At 39.6% G+C, this 14,037-nt stretch overlaps 8 protein-coding genes and 1 non-coding gene across 9 annotated transcripts; 4 read left to right on the top strand and 5 right to left on the bottom strand. All coding sequences in view use genetic code 12, as the record gives it.

The window, feature by feature from the left end:
• Nucleotides 1-84: 84 nt before the first annotated feature.
• Nucleotides 85-1,956, top strand: DEHA2C10120g (DEHA2C10120p; the record flags this gene model as incomplete). Its single annotated transcript, XM_458124.1, has 1 exon — nucleotides 85-1,956. One exon carries the CDS (start codon nucleotides 85-87, stop codon nucleotides 1,954-1,956), a length of 1,872 nt encoding a protein of 623 aa, XP_458124.2.
• Nucleotides 1,957-1,987: 31 nt separating this feature from the next.
• On the bottom strand, nucleotides 1,988-3,040 carry DEHA2C10098g (DEHA2C10098p; the record flags this gene model as incomplete). Its single annotated transcript, XM_458123.1, has 1 exon — nucleotides 1,988-3,040. One exon carries the CDS (start codon nucleotides 3,038-3,040, stop codon nucleotides 1,988-1,990), a length of 1,053 nt encoding a protein of 350 aa, XP_458123.2.
• Nucleotides 3,041-3,142: 102 nt separating this feature from the next.
• On the top strand, nucleotides 3,143-3,319 carry DEHA2C10076g (DEHA2C10076p; the record flags this gene model as incomplete). The annotated part of the gene is made up of 1 exon (XM_458122.1): nucleotides 3,143-3,319. The coding sequence occupies one exon, from the start codon at nucleotides 3,143-3,145 to the stop codon at nucleotides 3,317-3,319; it is 177 nt and encodes a 58-aa protein (XP_458122.2).
• Nucleotides 3,320-3,723: 404 nt separating this feature from the next.
• On the bottom strand, nucleotides 3,724-6,882 carry DEHA2C10054g (DEHA2C10054p; the record flags this gene model as incomplete). The annotated part of the gene is made up of 1 exon (XM_458121.1): nucleotides 3,724-6,882. The coding sequence occupies one exon, from the start codon at nucleotides 6,880-6,882 to the stop codon at nucleotides 3,724-3,726; it is 3,159 nt and encodes a 1,052-aa protein (XP_458121.2).
• A 547-nt stretch (nucleotides 6,883-7,429) lies between these two features.
• On the top strand, nucleotides 7,430-7,765 carry DEHA2C10032g (DEHA2C10032p; the record flags this gene model as incomplete). The annotated part of the gene is made up of 1 exon (XM_458120.1): nucleotides 7,430-7,765. One exon carries the CDS (start codon nucleotides 7,430-7,432, stop codon nucleotides 7,763-7,765), a length of 336 nt encoding a protein of 111 aa, XP_458120.1.
• A 299-nt stretch (nucleotides 7,766-8,064) lies between these two features.
• Nucleotides 8,065-9,405, bottom strand: DEHA2C10010g (DEHA2C10010p; the record flags this gene model as incomplete). Its single annotated transcript, XM_458119.1, has 1 exon — nucleotides 8,065-9,405. One exon carries the CDS (start codon nucleotides 9,403-9,405, stop codon nucleotides 8,065-8,067), a length of 1,341 nt encoding a protein of 446 aa, XP_458119.2.
• Nucleotides 9,406-9,573: 168 nt separating this feature from the next.
• DEHA2C09988g (DEHA2C09988p) lies at nucleotides 9,574-10,974 on the bottom strand (the record flags this gene model as incomplete). The annotated part of the gene is made up of 1 exon (XM_458118.1): nucleotides 9,574-10,974. One exon carries the CDS (start codon nucleotides 10,972-10,974, stop codon nucleotides 9,574-9,576), a length of 1,401 nt encoding a protein of 466 aa, XP_458118.2.
• A 135-nt stretch (nucleotides 10,975-11,109) lies between these two features.
• DEHA2C09966g (DEHA2C09966p) lies at nucleotides 11,110-13,119 on the bottom strand (the record flags this gene model as incomplete). Its single annotated transcript, XM_458117.1, has 1 exon — nucleotides 11,110-13,119. One exon carries the CDS (start codon nucleotides 13,117-13,119, stop codon nucleotides 11,110-11,112), a length of 2,010 nt encoding a protein of 669 aa, XP_458117.2.
• Nucleotides 13,120-13,947: 828 nt separating this feature from the next.
• Nucleotides 13,948-14,019, top strand: DEHA2C09944r. Its single transcript has one exon. It is a non-coding gene; the product is annotated as a tRNA-Met (tRNA).
• Nucleotides 14,020-14,037: the final 18 nt, after the last annotated feature.

Genomic DNA, 14,037 nt, shown 5'->3' with positions numbered 1-14,037 from the left:
CAAGATCCCTCCCGGTCTGTAACACCATCCTATTCACTTGTTCTTTGTTAAACACGTTCAATTGTATTCATAGATTAGTACAAAATGGCTGGTCCTCCACCCCCACCTCCACCTCCCCCTCCAGCGCTTGGAGGGTCGTCTAATTTACCTCCTGGTCCACCCTCAGCTATGCCCGCTGGCAGAGATGCTTTACTCGGTGATATTAGAAAAGGTGCAAGATTGAAGAAAGCAACAACCGTTGATAAATCAAAGCCCATTTTAGATTCTAAGTCGTCTGGATCCATTGGGGCACGAGCTCCTCCATCGTCTTCGTCAGGATCGCATGGTGCGCCAGCTCCTCCTCCTCCTAGTGGAGTTCCCCAGTTGGGAGACATTTTTGCAGGTGGTATGCCAAAATTGAAGTCTGTAAATAAGCATGATAATAGGTCAGGAATAGTACCTCCATCAGCACCCAAGATCCCGGTGCCTTCATCTAGGCCACAAGCTAGCAAGCCGCAAGCAGCTCCACCTATGCCATCGTCAAGACCTAGTAGACATACCGAACAAAAGCCATCGATACCTTCGGTACCATCAGTTTCAGCTCCGCCGGTACCTTCGACTCCTGCTCCACCACCATTATCCAATGTTCCAGGCCTTGGCTCGAAGTCTGGATTAAAAGTACCACCAAAAATGCCGCCAAACAGACCAAAAAAATCGTCACATTTGAAATCCGGCTCGGTGAATTCAATTAGTTCCTTTGAAGATGAAAATTCCTCAACACCGTCTTCAATTCCTACATCTCCACCACCACCACTTCCAGCATCGTCTGCTCCACCACCACCACCACTTCCAACATCTTCTGCTCCACCACCACCACCACTTCCAGCATCTTCTGCTCCTACACCTCCCCCAGTACCATCATCAGGTGCTCCTCCCCCGCCTCCGTTACCGAACTTTTCAGCTGCATTTCAAAAACCTTCAGCTTCAAGGACACTGTCCCTGGCTCCGACACCTCCCGCTAGTGGTGGAGCATTACCATTTTTGGCTGAAATTAATGCAAAGAGAGACGAATCGTACGTCGTTGATTCTACCCCATCATCTTCAAGTGCTATAAGAAATAGCGGACTTTCAAACATTTCAAAGTCGCTGCCAAATACTTCTGCTCCACCTAAACCCATATCGCATCCACCAGCACCGAAGGCACCACCTATTCCCAAAACTAATGCACCACCACCTGCTCCACCTGCTCCACCTGCTCCACCCGCTCCACCTGCAATTCCAAGCTTCTCTAGCTCGTCGAGTTCGAATTCGAAGCCTCCAGCTCCACCTCAAGGCTCTTTACCTTTCCTTGCTGACATTAATTCCAAAAGAGATGATAATAACATAATTGATGAGAGTCTGAACACATCTGTTCCTGCCCCAAAAGCGCAACCATCGTCGAATGTCCCAAACCCACTGTTGATCCCACCCACACCGCCATCTATTGCTCCGTCGCCTGTTTCTAACCCAAGCAGACCACCACCAACACCAAAGAACTTCCAACTGCCCACACCGCCTGTTTCTCTGGCGCCTCCATTACCACCATCCTCGGCTCCTAGTACACCTTCACTACCAAATTCAGTGCCTCCCTCATTACCTGCTTCTAACGCATATTCCAAGACGAAGAAAACTCCTCCGCCTCCTCCTCCTCCGGCAGGTAAAAGCTCCATACCAGTAGATCTGCAACAAAATGCTGGTGAGTCTCTAAGAAAAATATCTGCTCTGGCCTACACTATTAATACGTCACAAAATAGAAATGGCAAAGCTGGTAATTCATCTTCTAAAACTGTAATTGAAGACACTGGAAAAAGGTTCAAATTTATTAATGCATCTTCCATTCCACACCCAAGAAGATATGGAGAAAACGGTGATCATACTAAGTTATATCCTAGTGGTAGAGGTTCATCTGTTCCATTAGATTTAAGTTTATATTCATAATTAAGTTTTATGTCAAATATATAAGTTCTATTTACTCAGTCTCGTCTGGTGACCATATCTGAACTATGTTATCGTAGAACGAAGATGTGGCGATAAATTTACCTCCACTAGACCAATCACCACCGTAACACATACTCTCGTGATCCCTTTTGAAATATCTAGTAACTTCAAAAGTATCATTGCCAGGCTTTATTATTCTTGCTCCATCATACATGCAACAGGACATAACCCTATTATCATTTGGCAATGGACTTGGTATTAACCTCCAGACCCCTCCGCCTAAATTTCCTTCCTGTATCACTTTAGGAATATATCCCGGAATTAACAGAGGATTTCCTTTGTCTATAACACGTAAATCTAGGATACGTAAGCTATCATCATAGGACCCTGTCCATAAATGATTACTGTTGTTGGTGTTCCAATTTGGACCCGGTGAAAGAATTGAAACTACACCTGCACCGTGGTGGCGGTGTCCCGTATTCCAAATACTCTGATTAGTCCTCAAATCATGAGCAATCAATTTGGCATCATCACCACCTGTAAAAACAACTTGCGATAACTCACCAATCTCACCAAATGAACCGGTCCAACATTCAAGATCATGCACAGTATCTAATAGTTGCATAGAATAGTCTGAAATATTAACCAATGCTGCCTCTCCAGTTGTTGCAGTAGCTAACAATAAATTTTGGTCTATTGGAGAACAAAAAATCGACGTTATTAAAGTTTCTTCATCGAATAATTGATAATTTTTCAACTCAGATAATGTCCTATTTGCAGCATCAACTTTCCAAAATATTAAGTTACCGGTCGAATGAGCCGATATCAATATCGAATCATTCTTACTATGAAATTTTAAATCTAATACGGCACCGTCTACTTTATATTGTTTTGAAATAGTTAATTTATTATCGTCTTGCTCATCATATTCATATACATCGATTGATCCATGTCTTGTCCTATCTTCCTCTAACTTATAGGTTCCTAAGATAATAACTGAATTGTCAGACGGGCATATTCTAACGCAGCAAGGTGGTAATTCAGTTTTGACTAAACTTAATCGTTTAGAATTTTGTATAGACATTATGGATGAAATCAATTCTCCATAAAAAAAAATTATTTGATTTTAATTAATGCGATAAGTTCAATTTGAATACTCTATTCTTCATAAACTCTTCATTAAAATATGGGATTCTTTGCCAAGTGGAATAGCTTACCGGTAAGGGTAAGATATTATATCGGTGGGTCTACATTTGCCTTTGCTTTAATTGGTGACTACGTTACGGGAAGGGTTAATGATGAAGTTAAGCAAAGAGAGATTGCGCTGAACAAATTGCAAGAGGAAGTAAGTCTGTCTAAATAAGAGAAAGGGATGTTAATCGTTCGAATGTTGGACATTTATGGATTCTTTTGTGTTTTGGAGTGGAGAAATGGCTTCATTAGAAGTTAATGTAAATACGTGGGGTGGTGGTTTCGTAAAATGATTGAATAGAGTAATTTTATCATTTTGTTGGCTTTAATTTGATTGGTTTCGTTCACTTGTATTGTTCTAGAAATATCAGAACAGCATATCTGAAAACAAACTTTTGAACATATTATATTAATACTAGGCTACAATATTACAGTAAATGTGCATAGAAAATATAATTATCTTGTATTAAATATTATTATTATTAATTAGTTGTAGGATTCTAAAACATATAAAACGAACATAAAATCTACGTATCTAGTAGATGGAGGACATAAACAACTTTAATCTATTTGATTTTAAAGAATTTTTTTGTGGACATATTCCTTTCTAAGAGAAGAAATAAATTCCAAAAACTTTGCTGGGTTGGAATCAATACCTCTTGAATAAACAAATGAGGATGCCAAATGGGTAGCAAATAATGCTTTCAAGTAGGATTCTGGAACCCTAGCTAAGATATTATCAATACCAATTTCTTGTAATAATAAGCGAGGCAATGAATCGAGTAAAACCGCATTTCTGAAGTCTTGGTCATCGTTCCATAATTCCTTCGAGTTAGCTAACTCGTCACTCAATTTGTTGATGGAAACAGATAACTTGTCTGACAATTGTGTGAAAGGTAAGCCGGTTTCAGATTTCAATTTCCATAAGGCTTCAAATTCATTTTGAGCATTAGAAACAATAATACTTTGGGCCTCTTTAACATATTCTTGGTAGAACTTTGGAGTAACTCCGGTTTGTGAATCAATACACATGTTGGATAAGAATCCTTGATCATCGAAAGACAATGATGCTAACACTTCCAACGATGAGGAAGTAACACCACCCTTATTGGTAGAGGCGTCCTTAAAGATCACACATCCTGCTCTTTCTAAAGACAACTTTGCATCTTGAGTAACGAACAAGTTAGCACCCTCAACAAAGTAAGGCACAACAGACTTACCAGTCTTTTGGTCGATTAATTCGTGAACATTATTGCTATCAATAGCAGCTGGTCTACCACCGCATGGAACAAACAAGTCAACCTTGTCAGTGCCAAATGCTTCTTTAATCTTTAAATGGAAGGTATTTCTAAAGCTGACACCGTTAGGAACAGTAATTCCATTTGGTAATTTAATGTTGACATCATCAACCAAAACAATATAACCTGCTGGAGATAATTTAGACTTATCGTAATTACAGATCATTTTTCTTTCCTTGGCTAATCTGAGTAATTCTTGTTTATCAAGACCATTTGGATCTGCGATAACTCCAGAACCATCAACAAGACCAACATAGTTTTCATTTCTGGACAATAAAATTTCATTACTACCAAGATCACCATCTGGACCACCAGTTTGGAACTTTCTGATTTTGGCATCATCAATATTCAACTTTTCATAGATCTTATTTACGTAAGCTCTTACTGACAAACTGGTCATACCATATTCATCGTGAGGAATACCACCAAGCTTAGGGTTCTTACCGGTTAAGAAAGACTTCCACCATGGTGCACCTCTTGCTTTAGCATGTAAGGTAGCCCAGTCAACGTAGTGAGCGGTACCTTCATCAGGACCCAAGAATAAAATTTCCTGCTTGTTATATAAGTCAACATAGGAATCTTTAACACCAGGTATATGTTGCTTTAATAATAAATCGATTAACGAATCGATATACTTTTCGAAACAAGCTCTTGGTCTATCTTGAGCCACACCTGGATCCAAAAGAATAACCCCCTTAGAACCACCTTCAGGAATATCTTTATTCTTTCTTTGTTGAGTATTTGCTAAGTTATAGTTTTCATCGAACAAGTTTCTGGCATTAGTGTTGTAAGCATCAAGCGATCTCGATTTCACAATTCTGATACCACCTCTAGCTACATCTCTAAATCTGATGTGGAAACCTCTGAAGTCACTACCGACAATGAAGAACATACCGTATGGCTTCTCTGGATATTCAGTAGCTGGTAAGAACGTAGGGTTCAATCTAAATGAGATTGCAACCTTGGTAGAAGTGTAGAAATTTGTTTTCAAAATAGAGTTGTTGAAAACAAACAAAGCCTTCAACACCAAGATGTGGTGTTCGTTTTGGGAACACTCACGATTTAACAATTCTTCGAATTCTTCTTCGGTACCCACTGGAGTTATTTGAGATAATCTTTGATAAGACAAGGTCTTCTCCATGGAAGAACGAATGTAGTGGACATCAGCGAATTGACGGTACAATTTTCTGACAATATCACGCTTGGTGTCAAAAATTTCTTGGATGTAGTTCTGGGTGAAAGTTTCTGACCTTAAACGTTTCTTCAACGAATTCAAGACTTCGGCGTGGTTAGTCGACTTAGCAGGATCTAATAATGCAGTCAACTTGTTGTATTCTGGGCCCAATCTGTTCAAGAAATGTGTAACGAAAATAACCCCACATTGTGCATATATACTTTCTTGTAAAGATAACTCACCCGAGATAAATCTATCATGGAAGTAATTGTGAGGAATACAGTACAACAACGAGGCTTCCTTGATGACCTGGTAGATGGATAAGTCAACAGGCGTCTTGTTGTGCTTCGAAGTAAGGTACATCGAAACGATGGAAACACCGTTGGAAAATTGTTCAATGTACTTTCTGGTGGTTTGCAACTTGTAGTAGTTGACCAAATCACTCAAAGCCGAGTTGTATCTAGCAGAAGTCTTCTGTCTGAACCCAATGACCACTCTATATTCTTCCAGCTCTTCGATTGGGAAGTACTTGATCACGGGCCCGGTGTTAGAGATCACATTCTTGATGATCTCGGAGTAGAGCTCCTTGGTCTTGGCCGAAGCGATCTTCAAGAACGTCTTGTCACCGATCTTTTCCAAATCGGTCTCGTCTGTCGAGACCTCCGCATGGTGATAGTTGTTCTTGTAGATAAAGTAACATCTGACAAACTGGTTACTCAAGTCGGCATTCTTCTCAAAGACTCCCGATAAGATCGCATCCTGCTTGTAGTTCAATGGCGCACTGAAGTACTCACCTCTGTAACTGGTGCCCAAGTGGCTCGACGGATCTATGTACTTGTCATCGATCCTTTCCTCGAACCGGTTACGAGTGTAGTCGTTAGCGCCATACGTGTCAAAAAACACCGCATGGTCTTCCGCCTCCCTCTTGTAGTGAATCAAAGGCTGATCGCTGCTGTCAGTAGCAAACGCTTGCACCTTACACGAATACAACGAGTGGATGTGATTGGCGATTCCTTGCGCCGACTCGCGGGCAAAGAAAACATCGTCGATCCCCAAACTCTCGTAAAACCATCTAGCTTCCAGCTCGATCAACGACTCTGGGATAAATCCAGTGCTGTCTAACACATCCAAAACCTGTTCATATTGGTCTTTCTTACCAGAAAATGGACTATCGATGTATCCATGTTTTAAGCTCTGTACCGATGAATTGTTGGAGTTACTAGCATCCAAAGACAAACCTTGTATATTCAATTCCCCTGTCATGTTGTGTATGTTATAATTATATTCTATAACAATCCTATGTCAATTATATCTATAATTGAACCTGATAAAGAAAGAAAATGTATTAATAGGGAATATAAGTGACTTTATATATTCGCAGCTCTGGGGATTTGACTGCTAATGGGGGGTGATTTCCGAGGGCTCTCTGAGGGGGGATTTAGGCGGTTTTGGCCCTTTTGGCGGTGTGCCGTGTTGGAGTTACGACCGGAATTTTCCGACTGTCGTAAGTATGTGGCGGTGTGATGCTCCAATAGTTCGGAGGGCGATGTCCGGTCAACACCAATACTACCGGTCAACCTCGGCACCACTCCGATGTTCTCCGAACTAGGAGTATCTCGCCATAGTTTACCTTCGCACCACAGAGAATGGGTGGTAGACGCTACGTTATTGGGTGGAAAGACCGGTTGGTGGGATACAAGCGATGTAGAGATGTTTTAGCGGTATTACTATAAACGACAGAACGAAAAGAAAGGTTGACAATAACTACCATTCACAGAATAGGGCATTTGCATCGCCGTTGACCCCATACATGACCAAACAATATACGGGATGGGAGAAAAATATGTATACAGGGTGTTGGGCCAGAAGTAGCGAGCGAACAATAACGGAGATGGGGCATTTTTTTTGGAAGCAGTTGGCGTGGATGGCGCGGGCGGAAACATGTACCACTACGGGCTTTGAAATTGGTGTCCGATGGGCATTAATTTGGCACTTATTGGCATTTATATTTGGCATTTTCCGGGGTAATGAGGCATCGCGGGCGGACGGAGGGCAGAGAATTGGCATTAAGACGCTAAACGGGCTAGGTATAGGTTATGAGTGGCCGGAGAAGGAAGGTTTGAGAGGGTTTTGGATTTGGGGTTGATTTGGAGCTGACGTGGTGTCTAGTATGGGGGTGATTATAGTGGTTGTGTATGTGTATGGATGTTGAGGTGTATGGATGTACCGAAAATTGCTGCTTTCTACTGTATTTGCAATTATGCTTTTTTGATGGGGATGCTAGTGGTAACGGGATTGAGCAGTATGCTAACGAGATTGTGCGATATAGGATGAATGGGGGTACAGAGATAAATATTATAGTTGATAGAAGTTTGCGATGCATTAAATACATTACATTGTTTAGGTATATAACATGAAGGGTTAATAAATACATACAGATTCGACCTACCATCCGTGGTCGAAAAGCATTGAAACGGATTCACCATTGTGAATTCTTCTGATCGACTCGGCCAATATCCGCGAGATGTCCAACACCTCGAGCTTGTCGCCTAATACGCCTATGTTGTCATTTTGAGGGACAGAGTTAGTGACGATGAGCTTGTCCACCGCAGACTTATTAATTCTGTTGATGGCATCTCCACTGAAAATCCCATGTGTGACAAGTGCATACACGTATTTTGCCCCTTGGTCTTTCAATAACTTGGCGGCCCTCGTGATAGTGTAAGACGAATCCACCAAGTCATCCACCAACACACAGACACGGTCCTTGACATCACCCACCAACATGGTGGTGGCCACTAATGAATTTTGCACCGAATGCAAGCCGGTGTTCGTTGCATTGGTCGATGGAGGTGTGTTTGCGACCTTGGCCCTTCTCTCCTTATGAATTAACGCAAACGAACATCCAAGTGCATCTGCTATAGAAGTGGCTCTCTTGGCTCCTCCACTGTCTGGTGAAACGATAACACAATCCAGGTAGTTGGGTATGTAGTCTATAATATAGTGCTTTAACAATGGCTTTGAGTAGAGGTTATCCACGGGGATGTTAAAGAAACCTTGAAACTGGGGATCGTGTAAATCCATAGTAATGCAACGGTCAGCCCCAGCAGTGGTTAATAAATTGGCAATCAAAGTCCCGTTTTGCGCAATCCATTGCTTGTAACCACTCTCGGTCTTCCCGTATACATCCACACAGGGCAAGTTTGTAGCTGCTGAATTAGTCACAATTGATGTGGGTGTATATGAAGGAATCTTGGTATTAACCCTCGTAGGAACTGGTTGCTTGACATTATTCATTGTGGCTTTACTTAAGAGAGTTTCGGTTTGTTGCGAGCTGTTTGCTGATGAAGGTGTTGGTGATACCGGCCCTTCTGCTTCAGATTCGCCTCTTGATAAAGGTCTAGGTGTACCAGGTGCACTTTCGAACGTATATTTATCCTTCTTGGTACTCACCGATGGTGCCCCTGTAAGTGATGCTGCATGAGGAACATCAGGCTGTCTCGAGTATGGGAATAATGGTAACACTGCCGTCACCCTTTTGGCACTAGCCGTCTTACATGCAGCTATCATAATCAATAATTCAAGAAAATTGTCATTTACATGTCCACACCCCGATTGTATGATAAAAACATCTTTTTCTCTAACTGAGTCCTGGATTTCAATACTAGTCTCTCCATTGGAAAATTTTTTCGAATCAACAAAGGCTTGGTCAATAGTCAAGTTGCGACAAATCGAGCGGGTTAAATTTGGATGGGACGACCCTCCCAATACAAAAAGGTCTCTCATGTTATGCTATGTACTATTCTGAGATTAATATTCTTCAATTGTTTAGTATAATCTACTACTTATGTCTAAAAAGTTATCCTGATAAAATTTCGCTGAGAAAACGTGCATTCAGCAGAATTGCGAAAGCTCTAGTGATATATCAAACAGCATTATTCAATGATATAAACTCTAATAACGAATGTCATAAGAGCCCGATTGTGAAGTGTATTTGACCCACTTAACAGTTCTGTAATTAGACTTTTCTTGAACCCTTAAAAACTTGACAGTCAAGCCTGAGCACGAAAACATATCGATGGTGAACTCCAACTTGATCGGTGGTCTGGCCCAGTTGAGCAAATTCTTGATATCTGCATCGCTCGAATGAGGCAATTCGACTTCTGCAGTTAAATCATGCTCTTGATTGCCAAAAAATTTGTTAAATTTCCAAATTATATAGTTTGCCTCTGGGTGAAACTTCGATTTTCCCAGCGAATTGGTTGAATATGAATTGATAACACCCTTTGGGGTCGGTATCTTGATCTGCACGCCTGTTGCAGGAATTTTGGATGGGAATAAAGATTTAATTCTTAATTTGTACAGTACTCTCAGGTTTCCAAGCTGGTGGACCTGGGGATAGACCCCAAAGGGTAAATTGATGTTCAGCATGCAGTTGTATGACATCAACTGGAATTCGCCATCTGGCGGTATGAACTGTATAACTCTATCAGAATCAAACTTGTTCAATTCGACTGACTGGTGGAACTTGCAATCTTCCAATGTCACTGATCCACTATTGGGTATTGCGGACCGGTCGGCACTCATCGAATTCAACACCAAGCTGTCATCATTCAATCCAAACCTACATTCGGGCATTCCCGACAAATGCGTTTTCATTTGTATTTTCCCATCAACGTATGCTCTTAGCACTTCCGCTTGTGAATTCATTAAGACATTAATCTTCTCTTCAACGTTCAAAAAGATCTCATTTCTCCTGTATTTAATGTCAGGGTTTCTCCATGTAATATTCAGCGAGTTGAGTTTAACCGTCTTCCGCCTAGATAACCCTGAGTTCAACGACTTGGCCCCTGATAAAGCATTATTGGGCAATTTGAAAATCTTATCATTTGCTGATACCGAAGTCAAAAGATTCTGTAAATAGCTCAACTCTAAATTAGTTGGGTATCCAAACTCTACAACCTCGTCCAATAATTCATACACTAAGCTGAAATTATTCACAATCATGTCTTCTGTCAACACTTTCTCGCCTGGAGTTTCATCCAACATTACCTTCAATAACGACTCGAGCTTGTATAGGAACTCCAAAATTGCTGAACAATCCTGGTTCGATCTAGTCACGGCACATATCCATAACAACCCTGACTTTATATAAATAAACGATGTAGATCCCAATGTTAACACGGGTGAACGAACTTCCCTACCGCCATTTCCTCCGTTAGAATAATGTTGAGAATTCACTGACATCACTTGAATTCTAAATACATCAGATATATTTCTCTTCACTCCTTCATTATACAACTTAGACATAAGAACGTCCCCTTTAGGGTTATATATGAACAACGCTGTAATCATTATTATCAATTAGTATTACAATATAAAGAGTTAAAGAAAAGCTTGATAGATCATATTGCTACCAAATCCATTTTTTTCATTCAGTCGTGCCTCGCGTATCTAAAAGTTACCTAAATTAAATATATACAAAATCTACTACTGCATTCCCGCTAATTCACGGCTAGTTTTCTTGTTATGGCCACTCTTCCTGTTGTGGTTGGCTTTGCTTGCCTTATTCTTCTCATTTCTCGCAAATGACCGTTTAGCTTGGTCTTTTGACTTGGGTTTATTTGGATTATTCTCCAAATCACTAGACCCCGTATCTTGTCCTCCGCCATTGGTTCTTCTGATAGGTCTATTTGGATTACCTCCATAAAGATAGTCCTCTTCAAGAAGCTTAAACCTTCTAGGTGATTTTAATAACATTCTTAACCATCCTTCAATTTGTTCATCAGACCAATTTGTGGACTTTTTAATGTTTTGTCTATCGGAAGATTTTCTATCCTTCTTGTCAAATTTGTCAGCACCCTTCGTCTTAAATATTGAGAAGAGATACTTTTCTATGGCATCCACAGATGCGGGCATTGGACTACTAGAAACACTTCTTTCTGGCGTCTTTGAGGCTTCCCTATCAGTTCCTGATCCATCTTCTTCATCAAATATTTTCAATCTATTTTTGTTGCTCTTACTTTTGGCAGTCATGTTCTTCTCGTCGGCTGCATCTCCACTTGTCTTCTCCTGCTCTTCGTATGTATCATCAGGCTCATCTTCATCACTTTCATACATCAATCTCAATGCAGCAGTGAGTGTCTTGTTTTTCATGGTTTCAGTAGTTGGTTCGTTGTTTTGTGGTTGTCCCTTTTTGCCGTATATAACGCTGCCTTCTGAAAAATCTAAATTGGAAAATTTATCACCATCATATACTGATCTCTTTGCTATTGGCACATCTTGACTCTCCGTTTGTTTAAAGTCTGTCCTCTTAGACCTAGGTTTATTGTTGCTTGGTTTGTTATTGGCTTCGTATTCCTTAATACTGGAAATTAAGTCTGGATTTTCGAATAATATATTTGTAACCTGTTCTACATCGTCATTATTTTCCTTCAATATTGTGATTGCTTGTCCCCTTGTAAGTTGCGGTATTAAGTCACCTAATAGTTCGATGTGTTCTTCTTTGATAGGTACATCTTCCTTTATTGCTGAACAATCTTGGAATGAAATGTTTCTTAAGAATGTCAATCTCTCTTCCAATCCTGGTACTAACTCCTTGTACGCATCTGAAATAATAATCGTACTGAATAATGGGTATAAGACCAACGAATCGGTATTGTTGACACCTAAATCCATAGCCAATTTGGCCAATTTGGCTGTAGATAACGATATTAATGAAATAATCATTATTTCCTTGATCAGTTCAGCATGCACACTCTTTCCATTAACATATAATCTTTCCAACATCTCTATCCATTCAGCGTTTACAAAAGCCTCGGCAAATGCTAACGAACTTGTCAGCTTTTTATTAATATTTCTACTGTTATTTGACGAAGTTCCAGTAACTGTGTATGTCTTCAACTTAGTAGCCGAGCTTGCGTGCTGTCCTAATAAGAATGATAAGGTATTTAATTTTTGATCCTGGATTTTTCCATTACTAATTAAGCTTTCGAAATGCTTATGTACTTGACCAATACAACTAATATTACCAGATTTTTTATTATCATTGAACTTTGATTTGTATGTACCATCAACTAACCCACGAACAATCGTACTGTTATCCTTCACATATATGGTAATGAAATTCCAAATTGATTCACCTGGTAATGACAACTTTACAAAGCTATAATTTTTAATAAGCTGGAAAACGCATGTTCGTAATATGGCCGTATTAGTCTTGATATCAGGGTTGATGGCTCCCAAAGAGAAAATCTTCATTGTTTCTTCTGAGGTCTCGAAGAGAAATATTTTCAAAAACAATTGCAATTGTTGCTGAGACTTCACCGACAACTTTTGGGAATGACTGTCTGGATTTAATAAGTACTTAAATAATTGAATATATGCCTCCAATAAATGTACCCATATAACAGGATCCTTGTCTATAAGCGAAGATCTCAACTTAAAAGGTGGATAATGTGGTATGGGTATGTACGTTGAATCATCTTCTGTTGATGCCATTGAAATTAAGGTTGTTTCTGAAAAGTATAATGATCCAGTTCTATACTAAAGTCCATATTTAATACTCATATTAATGTATGGTTTACGCACGAAGTAATAAAGATTGCAAAATTTTCGTAATACATTCAAATACAATCTACAACGAATCTATATCAGCCTGAAACTAGTTATGAACTAAGGGATTCTATCCTTTCGTTCTCTATGTAGGAGTAGTTGAAGTATTTCTCAATAGAGAATTGGGATTAAACATGTACGGTGAAATATTCAATTTGAAAGCTAAACTTCTTCTTCTTCTTCTGATAGAATGGCACTACTAGTAGAGGAAACATCGTATATAATACAAACGTACCTCAAGATTAAGTGTCCTGATTTTTTACTATTTATTTATTAATTTTTATTAATATTGATTTTATTGGGTTTTTAAACAAATCACGAATTTTTACATATTATTTAAAATTGCAAAACTTTAAGATATAGCTATAGAAGTATACAAATAAGTTATTGAGACAGAAATATGCATGTTTTATATACCATTAGTTAACTTTTGGAAAAATAACTATTAGCTATGTAACTTATCAAATACAAATATGATGATATTTGCATTCGTTCGTTTTCAATTTAAATTGGGCATAGGACTCAATCTGGGCAACTTGAAACTTAAAATATTCAGGAAGAGAAAAAATATGCGATAACGTTATATAATGTATCTATTTGCTATATAAAATACAACTGTTGATCATACAGAATACATGCCAATCTATGTCTAGTATCAGAATAGTTGCCAGTGAGCACTTAGTCAACCAAGAAAATATAATTACAAGAAGTTAAAGCGCCGTGGCGCAGTGGAAGCGCGCAGGGCTCATAACCCTGATGTCCCCGGATCGAAACCGGGCGGCGCTAGCTTTGACTTTTTTTTTA

Source organism: Debaryomyces hansenii, assembly GCF_000006445.2.
Source record: "Debaryomyces hansenii CBS767 chromosome C complete sequence".
Classification (NCBI taxonomy): Eukaryota; Fungi; Ascomycota; class Pichiomycetes; order Serinales; family Debaryomycetaceae; genus Debaryomyces; species Debaryomyces hansenii.
This window is presented reverse-complemented; position numbering and strand designations above follow the sequence as displayed.